General features: G+C 44.1%; 1 protein-coding gene across 2 annotated transcripts in view; it reads right to left on the reverse strand.

Annotated features, from left to right (window-relative positions):
• Positions 1 to 1,289: 1,289 nt before the first annotated feature.
• The window catches only part of BACH2 (BTB domain and CNC homolog 2), a 183,189-nt gene continuing 164,283 nt past the window's right edge, over positions 1,290 to 20,195 (reverse strand). For both annotated transcript variants that reach the window (XM_054279575.1, XM_054279574.1), the window contains 3 exons: positions 17,283 to 18,827; positions 7,948 to 8,154; positions 1,290 to 4,301 (listed from right to left, as the gene is read on the reverse strand). In XM_054279575.1, coding sequence (XP_054135550.1) covers positions 3,822 to 4,301; positions 7,948 to 8,154; positions 17,283 to 18,827 — 2,232 coding nt within the window. In that variant the 3' untranslated portion in view covers positions 1,290 to 3,821. The remainder of the gene's footprint in view (positions 4,302 to 7,947; positions 8,155 to 17,282; positions 18,828 to 20,195) is intronic.

The raw sequence follows: 20,195 nt of genomic DNA on the forward strand, positions 1-20,195 counted from the left end.
TATAAAATAATAGTTTTATACTGCAGCATCAAACTCTTGACGCCTGAGTCATCACGTTAGGAAGTCAGTGATATAAATACTGGGATCTCCTGATAATACAGCCAACGTTTTTGCTTTTGTTTTGTTTGTTTTCTGTTTTGTTTTCACTCTTTTTATTTTAAATTTATTTTTTCACTACCTTTTTGTTCCAGAATCAGCTTGCAATGAGCTTTAATTGTGTTCAAGGCACCCCCAGAGAACGCAGAGAAACAAACACATTATATAGTGTAGTACTCACCTGACAAAGCATAACAAGCCTAAATGAAATGAGGTTTCCTGGCAATACAAGTATAGCAATGGCAGAGGAAAAGGAGGACTAGATACAGACTGGACAGAGCTCCAAGGACTCACGTGCCCATGGGAGCAGAGCAGTGCTCAGAGGGGAGATAGGGTCTCACCATGCCATTCCCAAGCAACGCCCAGCAGGAGAGATGCTGCATGTATCCTCTTTGACAAATGCAAAGAGATTCTTAAGATCACAGTGACCACTTGCCAAACTCTTAGAATTCTGCAGTCAGATTTTTTTTCGCTCTTTCCAATGATGTTTTGTGGTCATTGGTTTGACCTTGTGAGACAAGAATGGTCGGGTATGTAAACTGATGTCCAGGTCTGAAACTAATTCTCCCAGTATTTTCCTTTAAACGTTAGCCCAGTAACTGCTTTGAAAGCCACATGGTTCAAAATAGCAAAAAAACCTCAAAACAAAATAGAAACAAAAAACAACCACCACCACCACCAAAAAAACCCCACTGAAAAACCATGATACATGTAAATATAGGAAGCAATGACACAAAATCAGCCACTTCTAATGGGAAAGAATGAAATCAAACATCCAGAAAAGCTTGCAGGGGAGGGAAAGAGAGAGACGAGAGAAAGGTTGAGGAAGAGACACTTATTTGAGCAGTGGTTTTAAATATCAGTTCCCAAGGTAGAGGAAATGAAGGGACCCAGCACCAGTATGAGGCCAGGTCAAACCTAAGAGCTGCAGCGCAATGGGTTGTGTGGGTGGGTTTTTTAAACCGTCGGAATGAGGTCAAGAGTACCAGTTGCACATGAGTTGTTAGTAGAGTAAATCTTCATGTCAGGAAGCAAGTTAAAACTTGGTTTTATACTCATAAAACATTCTATCTATTCATATATATAGGAGGTCACTTAAAAATAAAAAAGGCAACAGAAAAACATCTTTAAAATACTGTGTCAGTTGACCCTTCCCTCCCACCCGCCCCCAACACCCCCCCCAAGTAGCTATGACTCTATAATGTGATTCACATTTAGTTTTAAATTCTAGCTTTCACCATGGTCTCATAGAAACAAAACTTCTCTGCGAAGCACAGAACTGCTTTGCAACGTCAACAAATTCAAAGGAAAATCAAATCCCACCCACCCCACCAAAGAGCTTCTCAGTGAAGTTACCTGCAAAGGATGGTTGGGAGGGGTTCAGATATTTTTAGGTTAAGCTCTTTTAAAAAGAAAGGACAACTCCTCCCCCTTTTTCAACCGTCTGAACTAGGAGTTTATGGCATTTGTATATTCTTGAACATTTAAAGGTAAGGATTTTGTACAGTAATGATTAATACCTAAACATAAATATTCTCCTACATCATATACTAGTTTTTCTTTGTACATGCGGGGGGAAAAAAGTATTTTCAACAAACATGGCACATGCTATATGCAGTTCCTCCTCAGTAGCTTGGCTACAATTACAATAGTTTGCATGAGGAGGATAAAAGCAAGACTTTGTGGCGAGTGGGCGACAGTCCATGAGCACAGTCTGAAGATGGAAGAAAGTGGAGAGAGGGAGCTGATTCCTCCTCCAGGGTTCAAGATGCTGATCTACTTGAGTGCCTCAAAAAACCACCAGCGCACACCTCTAGTGTAAACGTTAGCACAGAAGAACACATTATCACTTAGTGCTTCTGAGAAGCTGCTTCCCCACACTTTTTTTTTTTTAACAGGTGTGAACAGCTGGTCATTTTTTTTTTCAGTGAGAACAAACAATATCAGCCAATAAAGCACATGACAGTTGTCGATAAAGCCACACAACCTGGCACACGTAGGGCAAAGAACCACAAAATAAAAACTCAGTACACTTAGAAGAGTAATAATTATTAAAAAAAGCATTAGGAGGTTGTTCTTCTGTCTACACTGTACATACAGATGTTATGCTTGGAAAGCTGCTGTCTCACACAGTCATAACATGAGTCAACATTACGATACAAGTCCAATACAGTTACAACTAAGCCAATTCACTGAGTAGTCTCCTTTGAGACAGCGCTCTTTTAGCTGCAGTTTGTGCTGAGGGCAATGCTGCAGGATGAGAGGATCCTGGAACACAACAATTTGATGGGTAAGTGACCAAATTGGGTGTTGGCAAACGTATGTTTTGCTCTTAGAGGATACAGTGCTAGCTGGACCTCTGTAAGGAAGCCAAAGTCAACAACTAGGGGTATGATCCTGCAACTCTGCCTACCTAGGCAGGGTCACTAACTTCACCAGACCCAGCTCTGCAACTTGGGTCTGGTGGGGAGAACAGGTAACGTCTGAGGACAGCTGAGGTCAGGCTCTGGGGACTAGCCGGAGCAGCAGTTGCTTCCATGAGTAAAGGATGCAGAGTGGGGCTGGAGAAAAAGCCCCCAGGTATATTGACGTGATCTCTGTTTGCTTTACTTCGGGGAACATTTGATGAATTGATCCAGTTGTCAAATACACTTTTCTCTAAAGAGTGAAATATACTTTCCCCTATAAGACTCCAAAAGCATCATTAACAGCACTTAAACTTGGTTTGTGAAACAGAAAGAAGTCTAAATATAAAAATAATTCAAGCAGATTCTCTTTACAAATTGTATAGTGAATTCAGTATTTGGCAAGACTGTTTTTACTACATAATGAGCTCCTGAGTGTTTGTCTATTAGATAAAAATTTTCTATTTCCTTTAAGCCATAAAGCAAAGAAAACCATATACTCAAGTTATTCTGAAGTCATGACTTCATTTATGAAAAGAGGTTTGACCAGAAACTCAGTGCAAGTGGCAAAGTTGACCATTACTGTACAGTATCTGCAAGAAAATAAAATAACTCCACATTGCTCAAGTGGCACGAAATGGCTGTGCCAAAAAAAATTGTCTATAATAAAATCTCAAATAAGTTTCCGACATTAAAGTTTTATAAATAAGTACAAATTGAATGCTATTGCTGAACTGCGAACTGAGGAAAAAATTATCGTGTAACAAGTTACCAAACTAGTTCTAGCATCAAAGACAAAAAGGAATGTTGGAACTTGTTTGTACAATAGAAATGAAAGCTTCCAGTTTGTAGGATGAGAAAATTGAGGCATGCAGGGACTCTTGCATATGGATATATATATTTTATATATATTATATATAATATGTACAGTTTAGCTATAAAACTTTGATGTGTAAAGAAGCTGTCTTCAATGAAAAATTGAACATTCAGAGGAAATTCCTGAGTTAGGGTTTTGTGACATGGGCCACTGAGAAAAAAGCTGCGGTTGGGTCCTCAGAGGTGTTATGTCCATCCCTGTTAAGATTGAAATAACATACAAAAACAGACAGTGTTGCCACTGCTTCGTTCCCTGCCTGAGCAAGGGATAGCACCATTGTGAAGAGAACTCCTGCTTGTAGAGAGGAGGGAATACTTAAAAACAGTATTGCTGCTAAGACCACTGTAGTGTGCACCAAATACGTTCTTCTAGACAACAAATGAACACTGCCACTGGCTGACTGAAGAACACCTGACCAGGTGTAACGTTAAGGTTACGAGTCACTAGGTGTAATCTTTCCTGGGTTGTTCATCTGTTGTACATTTATCAGTCATTTCCTGACAGAAGTCTACCGTGACCGTTTGGCTGCTCTGCTCAGGTGGAAGCTCTCTCTCGGGGTAAGTACCTGCGTCGGCTCCATCCAACCCCGCGCCAGCCGAACAATTCTCCGAGATGTTGTTGGGCAGCCAGGGCGCTCCCAGCTGCACCGAGCCTTGCTCCGAGCAGCACTGCATGCTCTCCCCGACGCACTGGGAGCTCACCAGGCTCTGCTCCACACCGGCTGGGGCGGGGCTGATGGTGGTGACCGGCTGTAGATCCATGGGTCTGAGAACGGGGCAGTATCGGTGGAGGGCTTGGATCTGTTCCGGGCTCTGCATGTCTCTACACACTTCTTGGGAAAGACACGAGAAGTTGTCTAGCAATTCTCCCATGCTCGCTTTCAGCTGGTTCCTTTCTGAGAGCAATTTCTCTTTCTCACACACCTGAAAAAGAAAGAGGGCATCTTAGACTGAGGAAGGGACATCCACTGCCTGCTCACTTTGGGCACATATGTGTGGCATTCACATTCTCTGAAAAATCCCTCTGCCCAGGATTTTTCTCCTGGGAAGCTGAGAAGCCTCAGAGAAAAATGAAAACAATTCTTATCGCGTTTGCTTCTCCTGTGCTTTGCTCGTCTGGAATGTGTTTGGAGATTGTTTACCCACACCTGATTGTTTTATTGGATTCTGGTGTTAGTTGTTTTGTCTCATTGGCCAATCAGTGCCAAGCTGTGTCAGGACTCTAGAAAGAGTCACAAGTTTTCAGTATTATCTTTTTAGCATTGTGTATGCATCCTTTCTGTATTCTTTAGTACAGTTTAGTATAGTATTCTTTCATATAATACAGTATCATAAAATAATAAATTAGCCTTCTGAGAACATGGAGTCAGATTCATCATTCCTCTCTGCCACGAGGGTCCTTGCAACTACAATACATATGCAGCAGTATCCAAGAGCACCAATGTGTCACACCTGTTTTCATATGGCCAGAGACATCAAGTATTTGACCACCATGGCCTGTGTGGACAGGAATTTGGGAAACATCTAGAGAAAAACATTTGAACTGGAAGAGGATAGAATCCCAAGTTATTCTCACAGAACTGTTCCCTTTATAAACTAAGGCTGCCCGACAGACGATATAAAAGAACTCTGAACAAAACATTTTGAGGGAGAAGTGCCATTTCCCATCTAATCAGCAAGAAAACAGGTTAATTCCTGAAGTGAGGATGAGCTGCTGGTGTTTGGTTCGCCCTTGAACTGTCAGGTTGGCTGCTTAGGCTGGGTGCACCCCCTGGAGCTCCTTACTCCTGAGAGAGGTGAGTTTATTCAGAAGAGAGGATCTAAGTGTGCTCTGTGGCCTGCAACATGGCTTGTTTTCTTATGTACTTGTGCTTAATGGTTTGGGCTTGATCTAACACAGATATTTTTATGAACCCAGCTTAGGGTTTCACCTCTAAAAAATGGTGTTGATTCAGTGTAGACTGGCTGGGATGGTCCTGCTGCATCTCCTGTCTCAGGCAGGTGGGCACAGAGCTCGAGAGAGAAGATGAGATTTTGCAGAGTACCAGGACTATTTCCAGAGCTGAGCTGGCCCCAAAAGCAGCGCAGCCATGTATCTCACCTAGTAACACTGCTAAACCCAAGATGTCTCAGCACCTGAGGTGTGAAAGCTCGACAACTCAGATAATCCAGCTATGGGTGGTTGTTGACAGCTGATAGTATTGCCCTGGGTGCAGAGCCCACACTGGAAGCATACAGCTGTGTGAATGTGAAAGAGAGCAGTACACATGAAAAGAACTAACTGCTAAAATATTGATAAATCTATCAAGAAAGCACAAAAATAATAAAAAAATAAACAGATGCTCAAGTACATCTTGAGATGATGAATTATGGAGGAGAATATGCTGCGAGTTTGCAGGGAAAAAAGGGAATGTGAGTGGGTAGATGAATGAGTGAGAGAAAGCAGGCAAAAAAAATTACCTATCAAACTCTGAGGATACAACCATTTCACTCACTGTCTGCTGTGAAACCATCTGTGTCAAGAAGATGGGTGACTTACAGTAACTACAGGGGGAAAAGGGGTCTTTCATAGACAAGACCCAGCCAAGTGAAAAACCCTTAAACCACAGCACCATTATGTAATTCATGAGACTGGAAGCTGCTGATCACAAAGTTCATTCCTTTCAGAAGAAAACAAAGGAATTTCCAGTGGTCATGTGTTGTGTGTTTATTCTTTTCCCTGTCCCTGTCTTCCGGCTCAGGGGGCTGGGTACCTGGGGAGCAACCAGTCTTACTACTGAGTAAGACTGAGGCAAAGAAGGCATTAAGTACCTCAGCCTTTTCCTCCTTCTCTGTTGCTATGTTTTTACTGCATTCAATAAAGGATAGAGATTCTCCTTGGCCTTCCTTTTGTTGCATGTCTGTTTAAAAAACTATTTATTGTCATTTACAGCAGTAGCCTGATTAAGTTCTAGTTGGACTTTTACCCTTCTAATTTTCTCTCTGCATAACTTCACTATATGCTTGTAGTCCTCCTGAATAGCTGCCCCTTCTTCCAAAAATAATGAACTCCATTTTTTCCTTGAGTTCCAGCTGAAACTCTTTGTTCAGCCACGCTGGTCTTCTCCAGTGTCCTATATTTTTGCATGGGGGATCAGCCTGCTCTTGTGCATGCAAGATTTATTTCTTGAAGAATGTCCAACCTTCCTGAACTCCTCTCTTCAGTACTGCCTCCTAAGGGATTTTCCCAACCAGTCTTCTAAACAGGCCAAAGTCTGCATTCTGGAAATCCAAGGTGGCAGCTCTACTGACCCTACTATTTAATTCTCCAGCAACCAAAAACTCCATCATTTTGTGATCACTGTGCCCAAGAAGGCATCCAGCCATCACTTCACCCACCAGCCCTTCACTATTTGCAAACATGTCCAGTGGGATATCTTCCCTGCTTGGCTCACTCACTGCATATTGCCACATATTCAAGTCCCCTTTGCTAAATAGAAATGCCAACTTGTTTTTGGGAAGAATCCTGCACCTCAAATGGTTTTTGATTCCTCAAACTGAGCATGGATCAAGCCCACAAGGCCACTCATATGCCCTTCATTAATTCCCCTGAGATGCGTGTTTGTGCTAGGCAGAGGACTTAAAATTTTTATTTTGTCTGTCTACAGTTTACTATATCAGACAATAATGGCAATGTCACAGGATTGCACGAAATCAATTAACTCAAACTAATTTTCAAGTGAAGGCTACAGCTATAAGGCTGAATCACCCCGGCTGCTAGTCCAGCCCTCAGAGTGCTGCTCCTGAGGCTCTGGAGAGCGAGAGACAGGAACTCCTCCCCACCACCAGCTCAGTGCAGAGCGACAGGCACGTGCAGCCAAGGCTGAACCTGCTTCTTCTGACAGCCTGATGAGGATCCATCCACTCTTTCACTGTGCAGAACCTCTGACTCACCCTCTACACACTGTGCATTATACTCAGTGCAGGAAGCAGTTGCTCACTATTTTGTTTATCTTTGTTGTGTTGTTTGTTTTGCATCAGTGCAGCACTACTCTGAACAATGTTTTGATTTTTCTTTTTTTTCCCCCCAGGGCTTCAGCAGCACCGCATCTGAAGGCTTCACAAGCCTTGATGATTTAAGCCTCCCAACCAGCTTGTGAGGTCAGTGTCACCTCCCTGTTACAGACGGGAAGCAGACAGGCACAGGCAGCAAGTGAGTAACCCAAAGTCTTGTGGCTTTCTGCCATTTGTGAGGTGATGGTAATTCCGCTTCTTCAACAGATCCCTGCCTCTTTCACACGATGTTTCCTACAGTTTGAGCAGAGAACAAAGCAAAATGAAACATAACAAACCCCACCTGAAGTATCCATACCATGACTGAAAGTGAGAGGAATTTTCTGAGCAGCCCCTTGGCCTCGGTCCAGTCACCTCACTCCCTTACATGAAAATGTGACGGCACTGTCTACTGGGCATTCTGCTCATCAGTGACAAACTGACTGAACCCCCTGAAGTCTGGGCTGGAATTGCTGCTGGTGTCCTGCAGGCTACAGCGTGAGAGTGAGCTGGGCAGTGGTGAGGGCACAGAACTCACCAACTTGCGGATTTCACATTCCAGGTTCTGAATGCAGTCCAGTTTCCTCTTGCGGCAGCGCTGGGCTGCGATGCGGTTCTTGCTGCGCCGGCGGACATCATGGATGAACTCGAGCTGCTCTGAGGTTAGCTTGTGCATCTTTATCATCATCTGGAAATCATTCCTTGGAAGATCTGTGATTTGATCAACAGGAAAAGGAAGTTTCACCTAAAACAAACACAAGACAAGAGCAAAGAGTCATATTTTGCTTGCTCAATGCAAGCTGAACAACAGTGAGCGGAAGGACGATTATCTCTGCTGCCACCCCCTCAATAAACAACAAACCAAGTTTTACATTGAGCAAGTTCTTCCCTTGTGGCACATTGTGGAGGTCCAGATGGTAAGGATAAGATGATAATCGTACTTAAATCAGCAACACATATGAATCCCAGATAAAAATTTCATCTTCCTACAAAGCCTTAATAAATGATCTCATTGCATTAAAAGAAGCTTCTGTCCACTCAGAGACACGGCCTTTTTGGAAAGAGTGAAGTACCTTGCTGCTATTATATTCAAACTAGTTTCAAGGAAAGGGCTATTACCACAGCAGGAAATGTGCATCTGCTTGGACTGCAGGACTGAAAGTTTGATTAAGTATGAGATTAAAAATACAACCTGACACCTCAAGTGGATGAAAAATAATGTATTGCAATTAGGAAAGGTCACCTAATCAGCATTTCAACTGCACAATACACTGTAAGAAGAAAGGGTCAGAGGAGTGTGATGCAACACATCCTATCTTGCTAAAATATATACATTTAAAAATAAACCTATATATATTGTTCACACTCTAATATTCTTGCAGACTAAAGAGCACTGAAATTTTATTTCTTGAAAAGGTCAGGGTGGGACTTCAAGAATCCTAGCAATTATGCATTAAAGCAGAGCAAAACACAAACCTCCCAGCAGTCTGAAGCAATGAACACACACTGTATCAAAAGCTTAAGAAGGGGGGATGTGCTCAAAGCCTTTTAGGTTTTTTAGCCCAAAATCTATCAGTTTGCTCAAATCAAAGTAGCACCTCCCTTTAGAAACCTCTCTTCACTTAAAGCCTCAGACTGATAACTGTTAAAAAACTGATGTTCTTTGGCCAACTGTTGTATTTGGTGGCCAGATAAGAGTCAGCTGACAAAGCTGAAGGAGATGCAGAGTAATTTGATTGACCCCTTCTTTTTCTGAGTCATACCCACACTGCCCAAAAGATGGCAGTAAATATTTATGTTTCTGTCCCTGTTTGGTACAATCTAACCTCCGGAACAAGGAGACTATTCTGCACACAGGCTATCAAAGAAGGTAACTTGCTTCAGCCAAACGAAAGATATGGGCTGAAAACATTACTTTGATATTTAAAACATCCATTGTCTTCAAACGGTGTTCTTAATAAATATTTGGAAATAAAGAAAGCAACAACATGGATTATAAGTTATCTTCTTCAGAGAGCTGAGTTGCTCGAGCAGAACAGTTTGCTGAGGACACACCAACACCAACACAGAGCAGTGGCCTCTGGCATTGACAGCCATGGACCATCAACCAGGCACCTGAACCTGCACTAAGCAGCTCCTCACCTTGTTCAGGGGTGTTCTTGGCTGTTTTCTTGTACCCTTCTAACACTGTTCTGTGCAAACACCTACCACATTCTTTCAGATGGCTTCATGCCCTGAGTGTTCATTCATGCCCCTCTGCCCCACGTGTCCAGGCACTGCTTCATAACACACTACTTGACAGGTCAATTTAAAGCAGCAAGGAATGCCAAACACCGCCCAAACTCTCCCAAATTCTTGCTAGTACACACAAAGGCTGACCTGGGGCACAGGGATGTGAACTACCTTGTTTACAGACTGCCAGTTAATGGCATGAGACCTGTTTGATTTCCCCTCCCAAGCCTTTGGATGGTTAACATAAACTCAGTGTCACCTGCTTTTTTCTCAAGCTTCCACCAGGGTCTGAAAATGAAAACAGCCAGTGCTTTCCTCTGAAAGACACCACAGTTTCACTGCAAAACCAGCCCTTCCATGTTCACAGTTTTTCCTTATTTTCTTAAGACCAAAATGGAAAGCAATGTTAACTTTATTTCTCCCTACCTCTCCCTTTCCAAACATATTTACTTGCAAGGAGGAGATGTGCTTGCAGCTGGAATGGGAATGAAAGAGAAGCAATTTAAATATGTCAGGTAGAAGCTGCTGAAGGGAAATGGGAAAATAAATAAAAAAAGATTCGTTAAAAAAAAAGAGATTGAAAATAAAACCATCTACACAGCAGATCAGAGACTGCTATCAGTAATCCCAGCATAATCCCACTCCTGTCACAGGCAGCACTGCACAGGATTAAAAATGTGAAAGGGAAAGTGGAAGTGAGTCAGACTCATTTCCTTCACCATTCACAGCATTTTTATTGCCTGTCTCCCTCTTCGAAATCAGCTGTCAACTGAAAAAAAAAATAAATACCAACCCACCAAGCTTTTGGCACGGCCTCAGTGAATAACTGCACTGGGGTGTTGCTGCAGTGAGAGGCTAAAGTGTTTTACATCTGCACAGGGCAGGACTCTCAGCTGCTATTTACCATAACAGTGTGGTGAGTCATTTCGCTAGAGCCCGCAACTGTGCAGTGGGTGGGATCCATCTGACTCACCCAGAGCTGCCTGAAATGATGGGCTGGGACTGCCTAATGTCCTGCTCCCTTCAGATGGCAATGCTGCACGGCTTCTCCCTCCTTCTGGCTGCAGAAGGAGTGGATTTAAGATTCAGAAAAGATTCTGCATCTTACAGCATCTATGGGAGGTGAGATAAACTTACCTAAGGTGTCTGAGAAAGACAGTTAATCTTTTCTAAAATATGAAAAAACCCCACGAGTTTGCTTTCTTGTAAAGTTTTCTTTCTAATTACTATGATTTTTTGGTTCAAACTATTTCAAATTAAAAATGTAAGTGGGATCCCTGCTCCTTCCAGGAGTTACTCCAGCCAGAGCTAACCTCACAGAGCTCCAAAATCTTCTCTTATCTGCACAATTACTCTTTCCCTGCATTCTTACACCAGCAGCACATGCTTGCTTTCCACTACACAACAAATAAACTGGCACCTTCTACCACCACTGCAGACTCTACTGCCCCAACTTTGCCAATCTACTCTTGGGAAAAAGGAAATCTGGTTAGGATTTTGTGGCATTTCCCCCCCCCTTATTAGCATTAGGATGCCAGTGTAAATGTCAATGCTTTGAAAGTCAGAGCAGTGATGTAGGCAGACAGGGAAAGTGGCTGACTCAGCACATGCAATGCCCATATATAACCAATTAATTCCTTCAAGCTTCACTAGTTAGTGCCAGCTTGGATCCTATGCCAGTTACTGCTGTTCTGCTCATCTATTGCACTAGTCATTCCTGCTGCCCTCCCCTCTCTCTTTTTTACCTGGAATAAGAGGACCTGTATTCATTCCCATTAAAACATAAAATATCAACTCTTGGGAATTTATCCTATGGGTAACCTTAGCTTCTTCATTCTTTCTTATATCTTAATTAAGACATCATCTCACTCTAGCCAAGTGTTAGTAAAGATAATGAACTTCCCAAGTGCCACATCACAGTAACTTAAAGGAAAAATATATAATCCATAAGAAAAAGCAACCATTATGCAGTGGGCATGGGAAGGTGGAACTCACTGTACCAGTTGGTCAGGTGCTCCAGAGCTGTAAGAAAAAAGCCTGCTGCCTTAGTGCCCTCAAATCCTGAAAGCCTCTGACACTCACACCTGGAAGGCTCTCAGGACCCACCCAAGCAATCCAGCCCAGGGGCTCAATCATATTTATGCCTTTTTTTTTAAATGCAGAAATGAGTACTTCGCTTCACACAAGAGAGTCCAAGGCATTAATGCTGTGTTTTCAAGTATCTTAGCATGCAAGTCTGTCTTCCACACACATTCAGGAAGAAATTCATTCCAGGACAGGAGCTGAGGGGTGTCCACCTCTGATAGGGGCTGAATTGTCTACAGGGTATTTCAGGCACCACTTGTGGTCCTGCAGACTAGGGACCTATTCCTGTTCTGATCTCACCTGGACAGAGGCTATCTAGGAAGCACAAAGGTAATAGGCCATACTTTGTGTAAGGGATAGCCAAGATACGTTTTCTTATCCTGCTGTCTCCTGGCACAGGTAAAGCCTTCAAAACACCTCCTTTTCCAGGTGTCAACTGTACCAAGATTGCAGAGGACTGCAAAAGGGGAATGATGAGCCCAGGCAGTAAAGATCTACCACTGTGTCAACAAACCAGGGTCTAAATTGTCTGTCCCACTTCAGATCAGCAAGTTCCACTGCAGTGTGCTCCATCTGACACAAGACAGCTGATGGCCCTGTAGTGGCCTGGGCTCCACTCCAGCCTCACCTTGTGAGGGCCATGAGAGGTGTTTGGGTCAGCAAGTGCTGCCTGGGAGGGCACTGCTGTGGAGGCAGCCTGGGTGACCTTTTGATTTGCTACCTGCCTCACAATAGTGGAGGACCAGGCTAATCCCATGGCTGAGTGCATTAACCCAGTAATCAGGAGATGTGGGTGGGATTCTCATCCTTTAGCCCATGATTTGGACTTGTATTCAGACCACACACTGCTGGTACTTAGAATGCTGGGCTGACCTCTTCCCATTGACTGCTTGTGGTGTCCCCAGCTCCCAGCCCTTCAAAAGCACAACAGTGTGATACTCCTGCCCTTTAACAGGCTTCTCTGATACCAGGGATAGCACAGAAACACTGACAGAAGCCACAGGTGCACTTAAGAATGGAAGGTCAGGCAGTGAAATGACAGGGGGTAAAGTACAGTATTTCTCTGAAAGAGTTGCTTTTGCAGCTCAAGAACTGGAATCCTTCAAGAGCTTGTGCAAGGTCTACAGAGCAGAGTATAAAAGAATTGGTTGTAGGGCTCCACAAAATAATATAGTGTTTAAAAGGACCCTCCTGACATTTCAAACTCTCAGTGTTGTTGTAATCCAGCAATTCTTTGATACCAGTACGAAGACCACTCCTACTGAAGAGAGGAAAGAAAACAAAACTTCCATGAAGTTTATCTTACAAGACCAATGTTTGACAAGACACCATTTAAACAGACATTGAGAAACAATTCCCAGTGCTCTGCTGATGCCATACTAGTCAGGAAAACATCTATCAGAAATCAATCTGGAGACTAATTTTTCTCATTTTCAACTTTGCAAACCTAGAAAAGTCAGGAAAGCTGGGGGGACTGATCATCAAATTCTGGGGAGGTATCACATATCACAGCAAGTTAAAGCCTTCACATGTATTTTTCTTGGTTGCCCTTCTTTCCATGTAACATTCTTCACTGAGTAGGAATATTAAGCAGTGAAGCGGTCTCAGATGAGGTAACTCAGCATAGTTACAGCAGATTTCTGGTAGAGCAGCTTTGGTTTAACTCCTCTTTTCTGGGGCTCTGACTTGCAGTATCTTGCTAAGCCCCAGCAGATAACAGAGAAAGGGTGGCTGCCTGTCACTTAACATGGAGGGGTTTCGACTCTTGCTGAAAGTTATTTACCTACATTATCCTCAAAGGTCTAATTGCATTAGCTTTCCCTTTATGAAAATTTCCTTTGAAAAGTGAGTCACTAACCCAGGCGGGAAATTCTTTTGAAATACAGATGAGGAGACATTGAATGCAACTCTCTAGACAGTAATAGCTCTTGGAAAACTCCACCTCTTACCTCCTCTTACCCTTGTTTATTTTTTTCCTCAGAAAACTCACTTATCATATTAGACTGAGCAGAGATTTCTTTTTAACTGGTTTAGTAGTACAATATTTTTTACAAATTTTCTAGCAGATAAAAATTCCGAAGTAATTGCTGAAGAAAAGGAATACCAAGAAAAGTAGGTAGTGCAGAAGTTTCTGTTCCTTAAGTAGGTTAACAGATTGACAGACTACTTCCTTCTCAACAATTCATTATTTCAGGGCTTATTGTTTTGTTGTTGCTATTTTAAGCAGGATTGTCAGAACCTGCCTGTAAGCACTGAGCTTTAAGTCTTCTCTCTAGTATTATATCTCAGCAATTGATTTTTCACAACCTGGGGAGACCTGAGAGAACTGAGTGAAAAGAACAACACAAACTATTAAATATTTCTGTGAAGTCCCAATAGCTGAAGTTACAGCCCTGTTCCTGCAACTCTGTACCATGGGTACACCCTACACTGCACTTGCTGCTGCTGTCAGGAAGCCTTTGTAACAAAGGGAGATTGCAGAAGAGCCTTGGTGGCTCCAGGAAGGGAAGCAATAAGCAAGGACATCCTGGAGAAGATTTACCAGTGGTGTTCCAAGGACTGCCACCTCCTCTGACAGCTGTGACTGCCTTCTGCACCCCAATAGGATGGAGGCTCATCACAAGCTGGGGTCACCTTCACCCATGTGGCATCATGCTGAGCCCTAGCACCCCACTTCTGGCACCAAACTACTTTGGCCATGTGCTCCAGAATGGCAGCTGTCTGTGGGAAAGCAGAATGCCTGAAAAAAGCACAGAGAAGCCTCTCACCTACTTCTCACACAATCAATACCCCAGCAAATGTTTCGTGACATTAATTCTGGCAGCAACAGCACTCTGCGAGCCAAATTAAGACCAACTAGGTCCAAATTCCAGGGGAACTGAGCAGCCCCCTGAGATAACTGATGGTCAGAGTCCACCAGGCTTATTCCCATCAGGCCATCCCATCCCAATAAAAGCTGACCTGCAGCAGAGGAACCTGCATGGCCACTCTCCAGAAGGTCAAGCATGTCACCCCCAGATATCTTATCAGGTGCTTTTTGAATAGAAGCCCAGAAAACACTGTGTGTTCTGATATGGAGGGGGAAAGGGCCCTGTCTGAGAAGTCACCAGGACAGGAAGGGCAAAGCAACAATTTCAGAAATGGAGAAAGATTCCCATGCAGCTTGCAGGGAGGTGAAGAACAGAAAGCTGTGCATTTCAGACAGTTGTGAGTCTCTCCTGCTGTTTCAATCACAGCCAAACAGCTGAAAGCAGGTAGAGCAACTTATACAAGTTCCTGCTGCTTATTTTCTACTGTCTAGTTTAAGATACCCTTTACTGAGGTTTCCACAGCAGCAGATCTTGCATGACGCACACCCTAAGTCACTGTATTAATAGAGCATTGTTTAATGAGGCTGCGAAGTCTGCTCTTGTATTGGTAACAACCTTCAAAAGATTAATTTTTAAACAAAATTTCTACCAAAGCAGTGGTGTGATCTATTTACCCTTGGCTGGTTCAGGATAGTGCAGTGCAACCTCACGGAGCATTAATTTCCTCACCACATTTTTAATTCCCAGCAGCCCTAATCAAAATACCCTGGGAAAAAAAAAAAAAAGCCATATCAGCAGTCCCAGGGAGAAAAACTTGCTCAGCACAGTTCAGAAAATCTTCCCCAGAGGAAACCAGCAGCAAAACCAGGAGTGGAGCAAACCCTTCCTAGCACTGTCTCAGAGGCAGATGTCTGCCTGCCAGCAGCACACCCAGCCAGCCTCCCATAGCTGCTTGCTCCTTGTGTCCCTCCTCTCATCCATGCTCTCCTGCACATATGCACACACCTTTTTCTAGGAAACCACCACCAGTCCCCTGTAAGCTTCTAATTTCACTCTTCCAGGCTCATTTTTGCTGCAGCATATTTCCACACAATTAGGTAATTGTGACAGCTAATTAATTATCAAATCTCAAAAGGCGAACCTCTGCCCTCTGCGCTGCCTCATGCTGAGCAAGCAGCACACATGGGTGGAAATGGATGCTCCCTGGTCCCTGCTGCCCTCTGCCCCTTGTAAAGACAGGAATTCACTGGGTAACCCAGCTATGGCCTGGGCTGCTGTAGGGCTTCCCAAATGAGATCTCCTGCACACAATCCCAGACAGCCTCCCAAAGAGATTCCTCTGCCTTCTGCATCATGCCCATGAGGATGAAGAACTGTCCTCCCAGAATCATTGGTCCAGTGTGACCAGAGATTAGGACACCAGAGGCTCCCCTGGCTCTTCAGCCCTTTCTGAAAGCTAAGCAGCCAACTAAAGGAAGCACCCACATCTGTCTGAAAAATAAAGCCTGGGATGTAGCTGGAATAAAGATTGAGCAATAAAGTTCACTCTTTTCATCCCCACTCCATAACTAAGCCCACATGGTTCTGAACTGGGTGCTCTCAGCATATGAAGCCTCCTCTCAGCATATGAGCACTTGTTGCTCCTCACACTGAAGCAAAAGCTCTCAGTGGAGTTTTTCAGCATTACTAGAGGAACCTGGTACCTGATTTCACCCAGATGTTCTCTAGGTCATGCAGATTCGTAAGGAAACTCTGTGAATAAACATCCAGTCCTTTCCACTTTCTGGGCTCCACAACACATCTCCTTGATTTAAGCCTGCCCTCAAAGTAGCGACTTCACACAGTTTATTTGGTCATGGTTAGCCAGTTATTACTGCAGCATCTTCAGCTGACCCACCTGCAGTTTTAGAGAAGGCCCCTCTTTCTCCTCCCTCTTTTAGGAGAACTACATGGAAATTGACAGCTTGCTCTCCAGCCCCAAATCATTCTCTTGTCATTGCCCTAACAATCCTGGAAATTAAAGGATAACTTCTCTCTGAAAACATTCGTGCCATGGCTGCTAGAGCTCCAAACAAAATGTTACAGGCAGGGAACATGATCTCAAGTTGTCACATAATAGAGGCAAAACCCAGGACCTGAATGTGCAGCACACACACACCCCCACACACACACATAGACACACACACAGACAGACACGTGCAAAGATGACTTGAATGCCATTCCCCCGGCACAAGGTGGTCAGCTATACAATTGTTTGAGTAATTTCACAACTCTGCTGGCAGCATGCAGCCTGGGTCTTCAAGCAAGCTGCCCAGCCCTTGGGGTCAGGAAAGGAACAGCTTGAGGTTTCTCAAACAAACTCGCAGCAATAATAAGTGGAGCTGGAACCGCCTCAGCAAATTAGGAATAAGGAGCAGTGCTTCGTGCCACAGAAGTGGGTGAGGGAGGGAGGAAGACAGGACACTGCTGGCAGACTCCTAAGCACATCAATGCACTCTCATCATTCAGCAGTTTGCTGTTTTCCTATACCCAAGTTTATACAAGTGCTGAACACCTCAGAGATCAAGCAGACCTATTAATGTGAAGTCAACCGTGTGCACTCAGCTGATGAGGGAATAACCAGAAGTTACTCTTTGCCCCTACAAACAAAGAAAGTGCTGGGGAAATGCAAAGTCGTTTGAGAGAATCAAGGAGAGATTAATTGGGTCACAACAACTGTGATAGATGTACTTATCTTAAATCCCTACCTCATGCCCTCTGTCTTGCACAGGACATGATTCACTGTCTGCTTCTGAGAATGACCCAGACTCATCGCTGGAGTTTGTTCCATAGGATGGCTCACATTTAATCTGGGCTCGGACCGGGTTGTACAATCCATCCCCCACCACGCCGGGCTCCTGGTGCTCGGGCGCCAGGAACCGGGGCCCTTGGGAGCACGGGGAAGAGGAGAGCTCGCAGAGGCGCAGGCTGCAGGGAGAGCCGCCGCTGCCGTCCTCCGCGTACGAGTAGGAGGAGCACGAGCTGGAGGTCCTGGTTCTGGTTTCCAGAGGAGGAGAGCGAGGGCAAACTTTAATTGGCACCGGACAGCTGGTGTTGGGCCGCATCCGTCCCGGCAGGTGATCGGCTGTGAGTGCGCTGTGCGAATAGGTCTGGGAGCTGGGGAGGGACTGGCTGCCGCCAGCCCACAGACCCTTTGGCACAGTCTCAGTGAGGTCTTTGTCCAAGCTGCTCACACCAGAATATGAATGCACCGAAGTGTTTACTTGGTCACAAGCATTTGAAGAGAATATAACACTCCTCCTGTCCAGTTCCCCTTCTTGCTTACAGAGAGTTTCAAAGCCGGGCCCCCTGAGTGGTGATCCCACTGTGAAGTTGGAAGCATCCTTCTGCATGGCATGGGACTGTCCATAGTTCCCTGTGAAAGGGACATAATCAGTTTTGTGGTCACCCTGAGTTGTCCCTTTTTCAAAAGGGCATGCTGGACTCCTGCCAAAGTGCTGTTGGGAAGTGCTGGGGAAGCCAACCAAATCTATGCTTTTTGTTCTGTTGAAGAAAGACCGCAAGCAAGAAGGAGAAGACCCACTTTTTGGCCTGTCGACACAAGTGAGGCTTGGCTGTTTCCTGTCCATTTCAACATCCCCTTCTTTATCCCTGATGTCAGGTTCGTCTCCAGACAGGCAAAGTGTGATGCTTTCTTCATCGTTCTCTTCATTCTGAGGCTCACTTTTTATCTGCCCCATAGCAAGTCCTGATTTGAGGCCATTTCCAGAGCTCTCTTCACTGAATGTGCTTGCAAAACCTGAGGTACTGATGTGTGATGTGTTGTAGACATTCTTGGTACAAGCAAGCTGGTATTTCTTGTATCTGGGGTACCGTGTTACTGCATCTTTATCCAAATTGTCCTTGCTATCTCTCAGCATGTCAGAGTCAGGCAGCATCCCTTCGCCTTTGTCCGCTCCAGCAACAGTGGTTTCAAAATTGAAGGGTTCTTGGTGCATCCTCTCCCTTGGGCAAGATATTTTTGACGTCTCCGATTCCATCGTCTCCTCCTCGTCTCCATCGGAGTTCTCCTCATCGTGCATGCGCTGGCAGGCGGTATCTTTTTTGCACAGGAACAGGCCATCTTCGTTGTTCAGCAGCTGTGTCTGAAGGAAGCTGAAGCAGGAGTCCTCCAGGTTGTGCATGCGCAGGAACTCGGCGCAGTGGATGACCTCCTGGATGTTTTCTCTGCTGAGTAACAGCTTAGCAGTGTAGGCGAACTGTAACAATGGACCAAATCCCCTGACAGTGACCTGCAAAAACAGAGAGGAAAATTGCCGGTGTTACCATCAGCTCTTGCTATCATCCCAAGTCCTTCATCATGTGGTTAGATAAACTAACAGATCTGGCATTCAGAAATAAATACTGCCCAGCAGCAGCTGCTCTTCTGTCACACCTGCAGTGATGCTACATCCCAGAACAAGCACTGCTCCCTTTGTGGGCCTCCTGCACATCACTGTACTGGTTGAACTGAGACAGTTTTTCCCAAGTATCTTGAAGACCTGTGAACTAAGTCTCTGCCCTAATAAAAGGTGACAAAACTAGCCTGGACACTGCTAAGTCTTACATGGATTTCATTTTTACTGTGCTACAGCCCCCAACCATGAAAGCACCAATTTAATTTTGATTCTTCTGCTCTGATGGAAGGTCCAATGAACAGGTTTCAAGCTTAAGATACCACTTATCCAAAAAGTGTTTTGATAAGGAAACACTTATTATTACAGCAAAATTCAACAGAAAATCTTTCTGCCTCTTTCAAAAGCAAACAATTTCCTTTTTTTCTTCTAAATTTTTTTGCAAGCCATTGCTGAATACATGATAGGTAAGTACAGACTGCATAACTTTCCTCTATCCCATGGAGATTATTCCCCTCATACTGTTCCCAATTTTAGTGAGCCTGAGGTACAGCTAACCGAAAAGAAATTAATATTTATAGTTCAAATGGTAGAAATTATTCTGAGTCCCACCTCAGTACTTAATTTCCCACCATTTTCTTTGTAGAAAGAGTAAAAACTGTTTCCAGGAGAGTGATCTTCAGACAATTGTTCCAGGTCTGACTTATGCACTGCTACTCATCTTTTCTTTCCATACCATCTGTGTTTAACATTAATTTATGATATATTAAAAAATACACACTTCCCCCCCGCCATTTTTTATGGTTGTATCTTTACATACAGCTATCAAATAAGTTGCTAAGTCACATAGTAAACTCTAGATACTGTCTATTTTTGACAAAAATACTCTGACTGCCACCACTAACTGCTCTTACATTTTTTTCTCCCAATGGGCATGAAACAAAAGGATTGGAAATATTATTCTTCATGAAGCAGCAACAGGCTGCTTCAGAACCACAACCCATCATCAAGGATTAAGGTTTCTGCACAAGAAAATTCAGTGCTTTGGCTACAAGTTTGAGATTTGGAAGACCACAACTTAATTTCCCATTGCACCAACCACCTACTACATGACCGTGGTAAGTCCCTTCAGTCTCAATTCCCTGAGACTGAAGTTCTTGCCTTTCTTGCAAGTAGCACTCATTTATCTGAGTTCCCTGTGCTTTGCATACCAGGCAAAGGCCTCTAGATGGGATTCAGCACAGCCAACACCTGCATGCCTGTGTG

The sequence above is a fragment of the Melozone crissalis genome, unplaced genomic scaffold (genome assembly GCF_028551555.1).
Source record: "Melozone crissalis strain CALT ecotype California unplaced genomic scaffold, PUWL_Pcris_2 ptg000027l_1, whole genome shotgun sequence".
In the NCBI taxonomy this organism is placed as follows: Eukaryota; Metazoa; Chordata; class Aves; order Passeriformes; family Passerellidae; genus Melozone; species Melozone crissalis.